Below are 17,276 nucleotides of genomic sequence, written 5' to 3'. Positions count from 1 at the left end.
AAGGTATAACCATCTTCCCATATCTGGATGATTGGCTCATAATCGCCCCAGCTCCAAACATCTTACTCGATCACCTCCATCAGGTGATACAATGCTTACAGGATTTAGGATTAGTGATCAATTTTCAGAAATCACACTTACAACCCACACAACAACTACAATTCATAGGAGCATGCCTGGACACCACTTGCAACCGGGCATACCTACCAAACGACAGAATATCACACTTCCGTCACCTTCTACACGAATTGAACCTTACTCAGAAACCTTCAGCAAGACAAGTAGTCCTGGGCCACATGGCGGCGGCTATTTTCACAGTTCCCAACACCAGGCTACACATGAGACTCCTGCAGTGGGGTTTGAAACGTCACTGGAAACAACATTCACAACCATTGACACAGAAAGTATCGTTGACCTCAGAGATGAGGAAAGACATAACATGGTGGCTCCTGGACTCCACCCTGACCAAAGGAGCATTATTCAGCTCCCCTCCCCACAACGCAGTCTTAACCACAGATGCGTCTCGCAAGGGCTGGGGGGCACACCTAAAGATTTACGAGACACAAGGGTTATGGACAATCTCGGAACAGAACCTGCAAATAAATTTATTAGAATTCAGAGCAATTCGGAAGGCCTTACAAGTGTTCCAAGACCATCTGAAGGGCCGCAGGGTCATGATCTACACGGACAATCAAGTAGCAATGTTTTACATCAACAAACAAGAAGGGTCCAGTTCATGGTCCCTTTGCAAGGAGACCCTACAAATATTCGAACACGCTCACAAAAATTGCATACATCTACAAGCAACTTACTTACCAGGAGTAGCAAATACAAGAGCGGACAGGCTAAGCTGCATCTTTCATCCTCACGAATGGGCACTCAATACAGAAATAGCACAAGACATATTCCTGCACTGGGGGACACCTGCAATAGATCTCTTTGCAATGGAGATCAATGCTCAAGTTCCCAAATTCTGTTCGATAAGACCAAGCCAATTCAGGATCGCTCAAGATGCCTTTCTCATTCCGAGGATGACAGGTCTCTTGTATGCCTTTCCTCCCATACCACTCATAACAAGTACAATTCAAAAGTGCATAGCAGACAAAGTTCAACTAATACTCATCGCCCCGGCCTGGCTGAGGCAACCATGGTACAGTTTCCTTCTCCAACTATCCAAAATGGACCCCATTTGGCTACCGAATCGTCAAGATCTTCTCTGCCAAGATCAAGGGATGCTTCTACACACGCTACACTCATCTCTCCATTTGACAGCGTGGAGATTGAGAGGCTCCTTTTAACATAACAGGGAGTTTCCTCTTCGGCACAATTCATTTTGTTAGAATCCATGAAACTCTCAACCAGGAAAAATTATAGTTATAAATGGAAACGATATTCTACCTGGTGCAATTCCAAAGGGGTACCACCATTGGACTGCTCATCTGAATTGCTCATTGATTATCTACATACACTATATGTAGCTGGTCTAGCAACATCATCCATCAGAGTTCATCTCAGCGCCATAGGTGCCTATCATAGACCAGTTAACAATATTTCTATATCCAATCACCCCTTACTATCCCGTTTCATCAAGGGGTTAACGCACCTTCGTCCTCCGATCCCATGGAACCTCAATATAGTTCTGGAACAGCTTATCCTTTCCCCGTTTGAACCCATGGACTTGGCACATATTAAATACCTCACATGGAAAGTTGTATTCCTGGTTGCAGTAACATCGGCACGAAGAATTAGTGAATTACAGGCCTTGGTCCATTATTCACCATATCTGCAGTTTCATCATCAAAAAGTAGTTCTCCAAACTCAACCATCCTTTCTACCAAAAGTGGTTTCTCAATTCCATCTCAATCAAACCATGGAATTACCCACTTTTTTCCCTAAACCTCATGCAAATGATAGGGAAAAACTACTGCACACACTAGATGTAAAAGAGCCTTAGCATACTATAAAGAGAGAACAAACTCAGACTCCCGTGTTTCTCAACTCTTTGTCTCGTTTGACCCAAAGGCACCTAGATTACCAGTGGCTAAACGCACCATCTCTAGCTGGATAGCGCAGTACATCAAAATCTGTTATGACAAACAAACTACAACTACATTCAGAGCCTAAAGCTCACCAAGTCAGAGCAGTAGCTGCCTCATTGGCACACCTAAAGAATGTGCAACCCATAGACATTTGCAAAGCAGCTACATGGTCATCGCTTCATACATTCACATCTCACTACTGCCTTGATCAACAGGCAGCCACTGATGTGAAGATAGGGCAAGCAATCCTGCAATCTCTATCCTCCTGTCCACGGTGACTGCCACACTATTAATGATCACGTACAAACATATATATCAGAAATAACGTGATCAGGAGCTTGGGACTCCCATAACAGCATGGCTAATTCAGCCCTGCTATCGATAGGGAAAAAGCAAGTTTGCTTCCCGTAAACGGTGTTTCCGTAGATAGCAGGATGAATTAGCCATGCTGACCCACCCTCCTCCCTGACAGTCACCTAGTCTTCGACTGCACTACAGCTTAATCACAGACTGAGGAGATTCCGTTACTTTCCTGCGCGGGAACACACATGCAGCCGCAGAGAGCAAAACTCTAATCTCTGCTTTGACAAGCTCCGCCTCCCGGACCTGATTGACAGATCCCATGACAGCATGGCTAATTCATCCTGCTTTCTACGGAAACACCGTTTACGGTAAGCAAACTTGCTTTTCGGGATTCCTTCTAGACCTAGTGACACCTGTTACTACTTGTGTGTATGGAAACCCTTTAGGATGTAAATAGATGCTGAACTACCGTAGCTCTGTGACCTACGTTCACAGCCTTGCACTGAATGAAAAGATTTACCTGCTGCTTATGACGCCCCTGGAGTACTGCCTGTGTATTGTGTAGAGGGGAGGTTCTGATTGTTTTGCAGTGAGGTAATAATCCATGTTTGTCCTGTATCCAGATTGCGTTTGGCCTCTGTCACCTTTTTGTGAATGAAGGTTGCTAGGCTATCCAATAAATGTAATAAACTGAGATGCATGCAAGTACATCATTATTTTATTTTCCTTCTCATGAGGATTCACTTGAGGTTACCTGTGTAGTTCAGGTCACTTCTAAAGAGCTGTTGTAGAATTTTAATTATTTATATACCACATTCTTCAAAAGGGGTTTCCAAAAATACATACATAAAATATAAAACTTAAATAGTTATCATTAGAACATAAAAAGCATAAAATAACACAACAGAATAAAGTAGCTGCGGCTTGCATCAATGTGGAAGTAGAGGGTATCAAACAGACATTGGTTGCTTGAAAGCCAATGCACATAAGTCTGCAGTTTTTTCTTAAATTCCTTGGGATTCGACAGCAGCCTTAATGAATCTGGTAGGGAATTCCAGAGTGTGGGGCTTGCAACTGAAAAGGCACACTTCCTCGTGAGATCCAACCTAGCTAATTTAACTGATGGGACTTCAAGGAAACTTTTATTCAGTGAGCTCTTGTACTATTTCTTTCTTTGTGACAGCTGCTGTCTCTCTTAGACTAAAAACAAAAAAAAAGTTGAGACACCATTACTCTATCCCCTCCCCATCTCAGACCCTTATTTCATCTGACATCTGCTGGTAGTGGTACAATCCTCTACCAATCTTCTTGGTAGAGGATTGTATATCTGTCATAAACACCAGGTTCTTATTCTCCTTTTGCTAAGCCCAAAAAGTCATTTTCATCATAGCTGTGATGAAGAACATCTCCAAAGCACCAAGTCTCCAGACTCAAATTGTGAGGAGAAGACAGAAAGAGAGGAAATAAGGCTGGTGGTGGAACACAGCTGTGATGAACCAGGCTCGAACCCCACCTTGTTGTTACATTGACCATCACTTACCTCCTTTGTATTTCCCTTTCTCTTCCCCTTGTACTTCCCTCCCTATCCCACAGTCGTTTAGCTGTACCTCAGCACTGCACAGACACACTCCCTGAAGATAAGTCTATACAGCTGCTGCCTTTTAATTAGCATCAAAAGGTGCAGAGAACACTGTCACTTTGCATCCAAAATTACTTATTCCTTATCCTCCTGCTACACCAGTCCATATTAGTGGATTATCTCCACCTACTAGTAGATGGAGACAGGGGACATATCCTTTTCCCATGACTTCATCACTTGGTATATAGGCTGGTGTTACACCAGCAATAGTCAGTATTTTCTCTGTCTCCAGAAGATGTTGGACATATGCTGGACTGATGCAAGGATTTCTTGGCTCCCAGGTCCCCAGCCTTTGGGCCTGGTCCCTAGTGGAGCTTGATCCCAGAGCAACATCTTGTGTGCTGTTTTCTCTGGTAGAGCAGGATCTTGGCTCTTAGGGCAACAATTTATGTGATTATTCCCTTAGTAGAGCAAGCTGCTCTTAGGGTTTCCTTTGGGGCTTGGATAAGCAGGGCCTGGATTGTAGCATCCAGGATTCCCTTCTGGGCCTGGTCAGGCAAAGGCATGGGATGTGCCTCCCAGGTTCCCTTTTGGACCAAGTTGAACAGCATCTGGTTATTGACTCCTAAGTGCCCTTTTGGGCCTGTTTGAGCAGGGCCTGGCAGGTAGCTCAGGATTGTGTGGGTGGCTTCCAACTGAGCCTGGTTGCTACTTGAGGGGTCTAGTAGGGGAGGCCTTAGGCAAGTCCTTCTTTGTCTGAGTCTTAGGTTTATTTCCATTTCCTATGGCTTCAATGAGCTAGGCAGAAGCAGTAAAGTTGCTTTTATTGGAAAAAAGTAGCATAGCCAGCTGCAGTTCTTTAGAGGCTGCCGCAAAAGAGTGTTTACAGAGCAGCAATCAGGGAGGACTTTCTCCTTTCTGGATACCTTCCAAGCAGGCATAAGTATTCATTGTCGTGGCAAAACCCACAGTCATCAGAAATTGGCCTACCCTTATAAAGTCAAATGGCTCTGGCTTTTTTCCCTCCCAAAGATATGTTTGGATGGTGACTGCTGCTGAAGTGGAGGCAACCAGCCCTTAAGAGGGGGGGGAGGGGATCTCCACAGCCTAATGGGATCATTTGTGGTGACAGGCTGTGCGGCTATTCAAAGAGAGCTGAAACTTTCAATGTTTTGGCCTGTACATGGGAAAAGCTAAGGAAGCAGATGGCCCTGCTACCTTGGTAGTCCGCACTGGCAAAGCCAGCCATCAGTTTGGGGTATCCATGCGCCATATATTCGTCACTCGTACTGAATGCCAAGGGGAGTGATCATGGGAGAAGCTCTTTTATGTATATATGTGCACAGGCTGTGTGAATCTAGCAGAGAGCATCATGTGAGGCATAATGAAGGCTGTTTGAGCAATGTACAGAGGAGGGCCTGTTTTGTTCTCACGTTCCTAGTATGCTTGTGGGAAAGTGCCTGGGCAACAAATAAAAAGTACTACTTGTTCTTCCCATAGACTCCTTGAATCCTGGTCCTTCTCAGTCCAGGCTCTTAAAACATTTTGTGTGGGGCACTAGTTCCAGAGTGTTGGATTTCAGGAACCTTGTCTCTAGGAAGTGGGACTCTTCTTCCCTCTCGCTAGGGACCACCTTCCATGCAGGGATGTAGCACCCTTCAGTCCTAGGCTGGCTAGTGAACTCGGGCAGCTAGGAGGTTGCCTCCACCAGATTCCCTTGTGGTCAACAGGGTTGCTGATCATGGTGGAGGATTATTTCTTAGAAAACTGGGAATAATGAGAGTTTGCCTCTAAAGGGGCACCTCCATCCTCCAATTAGATGCCATAGAATTGGCTGTGGACTGCAAGACAGAGTAGCAGGTTAAAAGTTTGAGTCCTGTCTTAGTAAGTATTCCCTATTAGGGTTTAGACAAGGACTGGGAGGGCTGAGTCCAAGTGATTCACAGATTCCCTGAGGATGGTGTCCCCCGGCCTTAGGACTGTTTGAAGCCACAGTGGCATTGGAGATGTAAGAAGAATCAGCCTGGAGAGGCAATACTCTTTCCAGATATCAATAAGCCCAGTGATAGGATGATGAAGACAAGAATTGTCAACACTGGAACTTCTCCAGATACTCATCCAGCTATGCAGGGTCAGCGGCGCACCCCACCCAACCAAAGCAATTGTGATAGGTAGCCGATTATAGTGACTCTATTGTGAGTGATTTCTCATCCCATCAGGCCAATGGTTCTGGATATCGTATGGGATGGGTGGTCCCTAAAGATTGCCATTCCTTTGTTAGAATGCCTTGAGGGTATATCCCTGCATGTCAACCTCTAAGAGTGAGTGGTAAAAGCTGCTTTGGGGAAGCTTCAGAGTTTGATAGCTGTGTTTCAGTACCACTCAAGGGTCTTGGTTTAGTTTGTTACTCCTGTTACAGGTTCTGAACGAAAAAAAGACAGGTTTCATCTGGTGCTCCCTTAGTTAGAAGTAGGGAGCCAGATGCCTTGGGATGCCTTACTTTGGTATTTGAACTCTTTCTCTATCAGTCTGGTGGTGAGACACAAGGAGTTCCTTTCTTCCCTGGATTTTTTAGAAGCTTTGGTCAAATTCACATCTGGGAAGATCTCTCGAAATTCTCTTTAATCTTTTGTATTTTGTATTTGAGGGAAGCATTTCCACTTTTGACTTGTTTTGATGGCAAAGTTCTTTACTCCTGGGGTTGAAAGGATACATCCTAGCCTTATTTTGATCTAAACCTTGACATTTGAAGGCTAAGGAGTGCCTGTCAAACTGATCCAAGGGGGGTTCAGGTCATGGGTCTTGGGCTGAGTGATGAGCTGCACAGAAAGTTTGGTAGTCTCCCAGTCTTTGGGTTTGCTGGTGGGGGTGGGGGCTTGTTTTAATAACAGGATAGGCAGAGCCTTTTGTACTTAGGTGGGAGTCAAGAAAATGGTTAGCGCAAGCGTGAGACTTATTTATTCTCATACCCTGGGAACTTCAGGGAATATCCGCTCCTGAGTTCTGTGATGGTTTCTCTGGATCTAATTACCTACCACTCAGTCAGGGAAGGCCTGACTTGAGTGGTAGGTACAATAATTTCTCACAGGACAAGCAGGATGGTTGTCCTCCTGCTTGTCCTCACAAATGGGTGTCCTCCTGGTTGTCCTCACAAATGGGTGACATCGAGGATGGAGCCCACCACGGAAAACTTCTGTCAAAGTTTAACAGAACTTTGACTGGCCCCTACTGGGCATGCCCAGCACGGCACTGACCCTGCAGCCAGCAGGGGTCTCCCTTCAGTCTTCTTTTTTCCGCGCAGCAGTTGCCACACGGTGAAAGGAGCTCTTCTTACCACGTTCCTGACAGGAATTCGGTTTTTTCTTTCCGAAGAAAATTTGCCCCTCAGGGGTCTCCCTTCGACGAATTTTCGTCAACTTCGTGGAATCCGGTAAGTTTTTGCCGTTTTTCATCGACTTCGGTCGATTTTGGCCCTCGAGGCCTGTTGGCACTTACCGATCCCGCGGCTAAATTTTGGCCCAAGGCCATGGCGACGGGGTTCCGTCGTTGTCCGGATTGCACCCGGACTATGTCAATCACAGACCCCCATAGGGTTTGTGTTTGGGTAGTGAGCATGATGTCCTGACTTGCACCAAATGTGCCTTAATGACACCTAAGAGTCGCAAAGCCAGGATGGAGAAGATGGGGCTCCTCTTCCATGCACCCACCCCAACGCCATCGATAGCATCGACGTCATCGGAACCGGCACCGTCGAAGTTGCACCACCACCGTCAACCCTCCGGTGACCGTCCACCATCGATGACTTCTCGGCCGTCGACTCCTGTCCCCTCCCCGGATGGGCGAGGAGATCGGAAGGACAAGCATCGCCATCGACGGCACAAGTCTCGGCCCGTCGAGGATCCACAGCCATCGACCTCTGAACAGGCCGAGCCACCGACTAAAAAGCCTCGGTCAGACCTGGCACCGTCCACGTCTCGTTCGCAGGCACCGAGGAAACCCTCACTCTCTCGGGGTGTGGGAGCCGTGATCCCACCGGTTACAGTGGTCCCTCCGGCTCTGCCTCAGCCTCCCTCTCCCGTCGAGCCGGGTATCGTTACCCCTGGTCTCCGGGCAGAACTGGACCGGCTGGTCCAGGAGGCCATCGAGAAAGCGATGCAAAGGTTCCAACCTCCACCGGCACCGTCTCCGGCACCGATTCCGGCACCGCCTCCGGCACCGACTCCACCACCGAGGAGGGAACCGACCACCGAGCCTTTGGTGGACGCTCTAGCACCGCTACTGCGCCGCATGGACGCACTTATGACGGCCCTTTCATCGGTGATTCCAGTAGCACCGACAACACCACCGTCTCCGACAGGATTCTCATCGGCAGGAGAAACACCGTTCCTGATTCCCCCGTCCGGGGTGGTCCCATCGGTGCCTTCGCATATCTCTCCACCGATCTATCCTTCGGCTCCATCGATTCCAAGACCGGCACCGATTCCATCGGCAGCGCCGAAGCCCTCGATGCCATTCCCAGTTCCGCCTACAGCACCGATTCCATCAAGATTTCACTCGATGCCTTCGGATCCTCAACCAGGTCCTTCAGGGCTTCAAGCCCCACATGATCCATACGATACCTGGGGTGATGATACATCTTCTGACACAGATTTACCTTCACCGCCATCTCCTACAGAGAGTAGAAAACGATCTCCTCCTGAGGATCTCTCTTTTATTAATTTTGTGAAGGAGATGTCAGAAGTTGTACCTTTTCAACTACAATCTGAGACCGATGACAGACACCAGATGATGGAACTGCTCCAATTTCTGGATGCTCCTAAAATCATCGCTTCCATCCCCATTCACCAGGTGTTTCTGGATCTTTTAAAGAAAAACTGGGAATCTCCTTCATCTGTGTCACCAGTTAACAAGAAAGCTGACTCCACATATCTTGTCCAGTCAGCACCAGGATTTCAGAAGCCTCAACTGGATCATCGCTCTGTTGTGGTTGAGTCCGCGCAAAAGAAGGCCAAGCGTCTGAAGCCGCACTCTTCCACTCCACCTATCAAGGACAATAAATTCCTGGATAGTGTGGGACAGAAGGTGTATCATGGAGCTATGTTGATTTCACGCATAGCTTCATATCAACTCTACATGACTCAATATAACAGAGCCATCCTTAAACAGATGCAGGATTACGCTGACACGTTGCCGGACCAATACCAGCCACAGCTTCAAGCCCTTCTTCACAAAGGATTTGAGGCAGGAAAGCACGAAATCAGAACGGCCTACGACATCTTCGATGCTTCCACAAAAGTTTCAGCTACTGCCATCTCAGCCAGACGTTGGGCTTGGTTAAAGTCATCCAACCTTCGCCCAGAGGTCCAGGATCGTCTAGCTGATTTACCCTGTTTAGGGGACAATTTGTTTGGAGAACAAATTCAGCAAATTGTGGCAGAATTAAAAGATCATCACGAGACATTGAAACAACTCTCGTCTGTTCCATCTGAGGTGTCCTCCAAACAACCACCTCAGAAGGACTCTAAAAAGTCGTTCTTTCGGCCACGTCATTACTATCCTCCATCGGCTAGGCCTCGTCCTGCACGGTCCTCCAACAGACCTCAGCCACGCCAGCCTAGGAAACAAAGACCTGCTGTACCCCCACCTCCTGGGCCTGCGGCGGGGTCTTTGACTTCCCTGTACAGAGCACATGCCAGATCCCGCTTCCAGACATCCCTGTGGGTGGTCGACTGTACCACTTTTTACAACGCTGGATACAGATCACCTCAGATCAGTGGGTGCTAGCAATTATCGCACAGGGTTACCACCTCAACTTCATAACTCTTCCGGCAGACTCCCCGCCTCTTCAAGCGTGGAGTCTAACCAGCCATTTGACTCAATTACAACAGGAAGTATCCCTTCTTCTGCACTCAAATGCTATAGAACCCGTCCCTCCCTCTCAACGAGGGAAGGGATTCTACTCCAGGTACTTCCTAATACCAAAGAAATCAGGGGGGCTACGTCCCATTTTGGACCTTCGGGCCCTCAACAAGTACCTTCAAAAAGAAAAGTTCAAGATGGTAACCCTGGGTGCGCTGCTCCCTCTGCTGCAAAAGGGGGATTGGCTGTGTTCTCTCGACCTCAAGGACGCTTATACCCACATTGCGATTACACAATCCCATCGCAAGTATCTGCGTTTTCTGGTAGGCCGCGACCATTATCAATACCGGGTACTACCTTTCGGTCTGGCATCTGCTCCACGAGTCTTTACCAAATGTCTCGTAGTAGTAGCAGCATTCCTCAGGAAGGAAGGTGTCCACGTCTACCCCTACCTGGACGATTGGCTAATCAGGGCCTCCACCCCTCAGATTGCTCAATCCTCCCTAAAATTGACAATTCACACACTCCTTTCCTTAGGGTTTCTTGTCAATTACGAGAAATCTTGCTTAGTCCCATCTCAAACCTTATCCTTCATTGGAGCAGACTTGGACACTTTACAGGCAAAGGCCTACCTTCCGCTTCAACGGGTCCAAACTCTCATATCCCTAGCTCGCCAGCTCCAGTCTCAAAACACTGCCACGGCTCGCCAATTCCTCATTCTCCTAGGACACATGGCATCCTCGGTTCAAGTCACTCCCATGACCCGACTAGCCATGAGAGTAACACAATGGACTCTGCGACACCAATGGATTCAAGCTTTTCAGCCTCTGTCCTCCATAGTCACAGTTACACAAGCGCTACGCCTGTCTTTAACCTGGTGGACGACTCAAGTCAACCTCCTTCAGGGCTTACCTTTTCTCCTACCAGATCCACAAGTAATCCTAACCACCGACGCTTCCCACATCGGTTGGGGAGCCCATGTGGACGATTTCCAAACCCAAGGGTTATGGTCACCAGAGGAAGCCGAACACCAGATAAATTTCTTGGAACTTCGGGCAATCCGCTACGCGCTCAGAACTTTCAAAGGTCATCTATTGAATCAGATAATCTTAATCCAAACAGACAACCAAGTGGCCATGTGGTACATAAACAAGCAAGGAGGCACAGGCTCCTTCCTTCTGTGTCAGGAAGCTGCGCAGATTGGGCAGAAGCCCTCTCCCACTCCATGTACCTCAGGGCCACTTACCTGCCGGGAGTAGACAATGTATTGGCAGACCAGCTGAGCCGTGTCTTCCAACCGCACGAGTGGTCACTCGACCCTCTGGTAGCGACCTCTCTGTTTCACAAGTGGGGTTCTCCCCGCATAGACCTCTTTGCGTCCCCTCAGAACCACAAAGTGGACGATTACTGCTCTCTCATTCGAAGCCAGCAATCTCGGCCGAGGGATGCCTTCTCCCTCAAGTGGACGACAGGTCTGCTCTATGCATTCCCTCCACTTCCTCTTCTGTCAAGGACTCTCGTGAAGCTTCGCCAGGACGGAGGAACCATGATCCTGATAGCACCCCACTGGCCACGCCAGGTGTGGTTTCCCATACTCCAGGATCTCTCCATCCGCAGGCACATCCCTCTGGGAATGGATCCGCATCTGCTCACTCAAAACGACGGATGCCTCCTCCATCCCAACCTTCAGGCCTTGTCCCTGACGGCATGGATGTTGAAAGGTTAGTCCTTCAGCCATTTAACCTTTCGGATTCGGTTTCTCGTGTCCTGATAGCTTCACGAAAGCCCTCCACCAGAAGATCCTATTCATATAAATGGAAAAGGTACACATCATGGTGCACTTCTCAGTCCCTTGATCCCCTTTCCTGTCCAATCTCTAAGTTCTTGGACTATTTATGGCATCTATCGGAATCAGGTCTTAAAACCTCTTCCATTAGGATGCATGTCAGTGCGGTAGCCGCTTTCCATAAAGGTATAGAGGGTGTCCCTATTTCAGTACAACCCCTGGTAACACGCTTTCTTAAAGGCTTGCTCCATCTGAAGCCACCCTTACGTCCTCCGGCCCCATCTTGGGACCTTAATCTGGTTCTTGGTCGTCTAATGAAACCACCTTTCGAACCTTTGCACTCCTATGATCTTAAATATCTCACATGGAAAGTGTTATTCCTTTTGGCTATCACTTCAGCTCGCAGGGTTAGTGAGTTACAGGCCCTAGTTACCTATCCGCCTTACACTAAGCTCCTGCAAGACAGGGCGGTACTCCGCACTCACCCTAAATTTTTACCTAAGGTAGTTTCTGAGTTTCATATCAATCAATCCATCATACTACCTATCTTTTTTCCCAGGCCCCACTCCAACTCCGGGGAACAGACTCTGCATACCCTAGACGGCAAACGAGCTCTAGCTTATTATCTAGACCGTACAGTTGCTCACAGGAAGGGCACTCAATTGTTTGTCTCTTTCCATCCTAACAAGTTAGGACAACCTGTGGGTAAGCAGGCTCTTTCCTCCTGGTTGGCGGACTGCATTTCTTTTTGCTATCAGCAAGCTGGCATTCCTTTTCAAGACCGTGTAAAAGCACACTCTGTGAGGGCCATGGCGACTTCGGTAGCACACCTTCGATCGGTGCCGCTTCCTGACATCTGTAGGGCTGCAACCTGGAGTTCTCTCCATACCTTTGCAGCCCACTATTGTTTGGACAAAGCTGGAAGACAGGACTCCATCTTTGGCCAATCTGTCTTGCGTAACCTTTTTCCAACATGATGTACCAACACCCTTCCACCTTCCCGGTTGGGTGCGGATGCCCTTTACCAAATTCCACCCCAGTTGTTGTGCCTGTTGCACATCGTTGGGTGCATTTGGTGCAAGTCAGGACATCCTCAGCTCGGTACTCACCCATTTGTGAGGACAACCATCCTGCTTGTCCTGTGAGAAAGCAAATGTTGCTTACCTGATGTAACAGGTGTTCTCACAGGACAGCAGGATGTTAGTCCTCACGAAACCCGCCCGCCACCCCGTGGTGTTGGGTTCGTTTTATTTTTTACTTTTTAGGCACTGCCTGTAGCTTTGAAAATCAGACTGAAGGGAGACCCCTGCTGGCTGCAGGGTCAGTGCTGTGCTGGGCATGCCCAGTAGGGGCCAGTCAAAGTTCTGTTAAACTTTGACAGAAGTTTTCCGTGGTGGGCTCCATCCTCGATGTCACCCATTTGTGAGGATTAACATCCTGCTGTCCTGTGAGAACACCTGTTACATCAGGTAAGCAACATTTGCTATATCAAAAGGAATGGATCAAGATCTTCCTGGATTGGTTGTGGGCATGTCAGAGTAAGCCTGGTGCACTGGAATGCATTCTGTCACCCCTTGCATAGCTCAAGGGATCTAGTCCAAAGAAGCATGTGGTCTATAAACAGACCAGAAAACAAGGTTATCGGGCTGACCAGGTTGCAGTTTCTGCCCTTAATTGTTCAAAGTATGACGCTTGGACCCCAGCAGGGGAGGAGGGAGGAAGTCCTAGAGGAATGGCAAGGCCCCTGTCCTCTACCTCTTTTAGAACAGGAGTGGGTGACTGAGGAGATTTGTGGGCAGCAGAGAGGAGGGTGAGTGAATAAACTGGGGATGGCCATGAGGGAGGGAAGGGAGAAGTGAATGAACTGGGATTGCCTGGGGGTGGGGCGAGAGGGAGTGAATGAACCAGTGATTGCCTTGGGGTGGAAGGGAGTGAATGAACTGGGGATCACCTTTGGGGTGGCAGGGAAGGGAGTGAATGAACTGAGGTTCCTGAGGTAGGAGAGGGAGTGAACCAGGGTGAGTGAGGTATGGGTTGGGAGGGGGGAGGAAAGGATCCCAGGGTTTGTGAGAGGTGCTGGATGGACCCATGATAAGCGAGGGGTTTGTGGGGGGAGGGAGAGTGAGGAGATGGTAGGGAAGGAAAGTTTTATAGAGGGAGAGTGAGGGGATCAAAGGAACTTTGGAAGGGGGGATAAGGGAAAGATGGGATGGGGTTGTGATTTTTAGGGGGGCCATGTGGCTTCCTTCCTTCTTCACCCCATTCCAGTCTTTCCTCTGTCTCCATATCCTCCACCTCCATTCCTAGTGGTTCTCTTCATCTCAGTCTTCCTTCCCATTTCTTCCACTTCCATTCCCAATACTCCCTTTAAGAACATAATAATTTGCCAAACTGGCTCAGACTCTGAGGGTTCATCAAGCTCAGTATCCTGTTTCCCACAGTGGCCACTCCAGGTTACAAGAACCTGGCAAGATCCCTATGCTGCTATTGCACAGTGATAAATAGTAGCTATTTCTTAAGTCTATTTGGTTAATAACAGTTGATTGACTTCTCTTCCAGAAACTTGTCCAAATCTTTTTTTTTAAACCCGGCTATACTAACTGCCTTAACCACATACTGTAGCAATGAATTCCAGAGTTTAATTGTGTGTTGAGTGAAAAATAATTTTCTCCAATTAGTCTTAAATGTGCTACTTGCTAATTCCATGGAGTGCCCGCCTAGAAAGTGTAAATAACTGATTCACATCTACTCGTTCAAAACCTCTCATGATTTTAAAGATCTCTATCATATCTCCCCTCAGTTGTCTCTTCTCCAAGCTGAACAGCCCTAACCCCCTTCAGCCTTTCCTCATAGGGGAGCTGTTCCATCCCCTTTATCATTTTGGTTGCCCTTCTCTGTACCTTCTCCATCACAATTATATCTTTTTTTTAGATGCAGCGACTAGAATTGTACACAGTATTCAAGATGCGGTCTCACCATGGAGCGATACAGAGGCATTATGATATTTTCCATTTTATTAACCATTCCTTTCCTAATAATTCCTACTTCAGCTAAATTCCAACTTCAGCTAAATGAAATTAAGCAAGAATGGTGCCAAAAACCATGAAATTTAAAAGAATAGAACTCCTCTCCAAGATGGGCCAAGTTGTACTGTTGCCTTTTTTAGATTGTAACTACCACTCCATGTCTTCTGTTTAGGGCTATAACTGGAACATCAGAGGTTCCTGCTCCATGGATTACTAGTAGATTAATTGTAGATTGAATGTGTTTGCCTTACTCCACATTGTGTTAAGGCTGGTGTTTTATAATCAAATATTGCTTTCTGTTCACATTTCCTCACTTGACACTATTCTAACTGGTATCTAAGAGCTTATCCTCTTAAGGGAGGTTAATCATATTTTTGGTAATGATCACTTGTTTTTGTATGATTTCTCTTGCATCCAGAGAACATTAAAGCTGTGTATTTAATGTTGAGGCTAGATAATGTAGTTTTATAAACAGTATTTTTATTTCAGAAATATTTTTGTTTTTAAAGCTATGCAAGAAGAGGCTTTAAAACTGGTATTACTTGCTTTGGAAGATGGATCTGCTCTCTCAAGAAAGGTTTTGGTACTTTTTGTTGTGCAAAGACTCGAACCTAGATTTCCTCAGGCATCTAAGACAAGCATCGGCCATGTTGTACAGCTTCTATATCGCGCTTCATGCTTCAAGGTAATATATTTCTCCAATAGTACTTGCAAACTTTAATGTTTTCTTCTGAATTTTCTTACTCTTTAGGCTAGTTCCCTTCTCCAAGAGTAAAACCCTCAACATCGTACTCCTGTCTGTCCTTCCAGGAGCTTGAGTACATCACATTTGCAATGCATCTGAGTTCTGACAGTCTATGACCAACAATGAGATATAGCGTTGTGAGATGACAGGAATAGCTAAGTAGACTGGATGGACCAATTGTCCATATCTGCAGTGATTTTCATCTGCTATATGTTGGTCTCATAGGAAACATAAGTGTGTACTTCTTTTTTGTGGGGTGGTACTTTGGTGTAATTTGAGCAGGCTTGAGACAGATATAGAGGTCAGTGGGAGGAACACATTCAGATATTGGGTAAAAGATGTGCTGAGGGAACTAGTGTTGGTTTAAGTATGGGAATTTATAGAGAACCAGAGAGGAAGCCAACTAGGCAGACTGGATGGATAATTGGTCCTTATCTGCTATCCTCTACTGTGCTACACTTTTTGTTTTTATTTTTATTTTTTCATTTGTTTATTTATTTATTTTTAGCAAGAGTGGATTTCAAGAGAGATGGCAAGATTTGTTTGACTTGCTCACCATAATGGGTGTGCATTCTGGGTCTTCAATGTAAGCAAATGTATCTAATACATATTTATGAATGGATATCTTGAAAACCAGACTGATTAAGTGAACCTCCAGGAAAAGATTGAGAACTACTGCCCCTGAGGAGAGAGAAAATGTGGTGTATGGTAGAAATATTCAAATCCTGCAAATTTATGGATGATTCACAAGAAGCAAATCTTTTCCAGTAGATAGGATCTTCTAGAACAGGGGGTCCTCAAACCGGTCCTTGGGGTCCTCCTAGCCACTCAGATTTTCATGATATCTCTAATGAATAATCATGAGAGATATTTTCATGCACTACCTCCTATGTATGCAGATATTTCTCATGAGTATTCATTAGGGATATCCTGAAAATCCAACTAGCTGGGGGGGCCCCTGAGGATTGGTTTTGAGCACCCCCTATTCTAGAGCAAGAGCTTACGATATGAGAGAGTTAAGCACAGGAGTGACTGGCATATATTACTTCAAGGAGAGGGTGGTGGATGCATAGAATGGCCTTCTGGAGGAAGTGGTGGGATATAGAAACATAGAAACATAGAAATGACGGCAGAAGAAGACCAAATGGCCCATCCAGTCTGCCCAGCAAGCTTCCCTCATTTCTTCTCCCATACTTATCTGTTTCTCTTAGCTCTTGGTTCTAATTCCCTTCCACCCCCGCCATTAATGTAGAGAGCGGTGGAGGAGCTGCATCCAATTGTAATAAAGTTTGAGAGGATAAGATAAACACAAAATAAAACCAGGGATACTTTGGGTGAGTGGCATAAGAGGTAGTTTGAGCAAACTGGGTGATCCTGCAGTCAAGCTGGTCATCATATTCTTTGTTTCTGTGTCATTGACATGGGAGTAGCTTTTGCTTATGCTGGCTGGATTGAAACTGCTCTGAAGTGAATTGTAAGCAGCTCTGTGAAGTTCTATATTTTGTTTACTATTTAGGTCACCAAGAGGGATGAAGACTCTTCTCTGATGCAACTGAAAGAGGAGTTTCGTAGTTATGAAGCTTTGCGTAGGGAACATGATGCACAGATTGTTCACATTGCCATGGAAGCAGGATTGCGGATATCCCCTGAGCAGTGGTCTTCCCTTCTCTATGGAGACCTGGCACACAAATCGCACATGCAGTCCATCATTGACAAGGTTTGTACAGCTGAGTCAAAACCATTACTGTGCTCTAAATTCTGCACTTACTTAAGGTATTCCACACTCTTGTCTCTGGGCACAAGACATTGAGTAATTCGAAGTTGTGTACCTGTCAGTGCTAAGAGTAGTGCCTCATGTTCGGTATCATTAAAAAGTCCAGATTTCTCTTTATTCATTGATAACCGATACACAGTTAAACAACCTCTAATAGAACATCAA

General features: G+C 46.5%; 1 protein-coding gene across 2 annotated transcripts in view; it reads left to right on the top strand.

Moving 5' to 3' along the window:
• RC3H2 (ring finger and CCCH-type domains 2) overlaps positions 1-17,276 on the top strand; it is a 155,743-nt gene that overhangs the window by 42,059 nt on the left and 96,408 nt on the right. For both annotated transcript variants that reach the window (XM_029613807.1, XM_029613806.1), the window contains exons 5-6: positions 15,102-15,277; positions 16,854-17,054. In XM_029613807.1, coding sequence (XP_029469667.1) covers positions 15,102-15,277; positions 16,854-17,054 — 377 coding nt within the window. The remainder of the gene's footprint in view (positions 1-15,101; positions 15,278-16,853; positions 17,055-17,276) is intronic.

The sequence above is a fragment of the Rhinatrema bivittatum genome, chromosome 8 (assembly GCF_901001135.1).
Source record: "Rhinatrema bivittatum chromosome 8, aRhiBiv1.1, whole genome shotgun sequence".
Lineage (NCBI taxonomy): Eukaryota > Metazoa > Chordata > Amphibia > Gymnophiona > Rhinatrematidae > Rhinatrema > Rhinatrema bivittatum.
The sequence above is the reverse complement of the archived record's forward strand: the minus strand, read 5'-3'. Positions and strand labels throughout refer to the sequence as shown.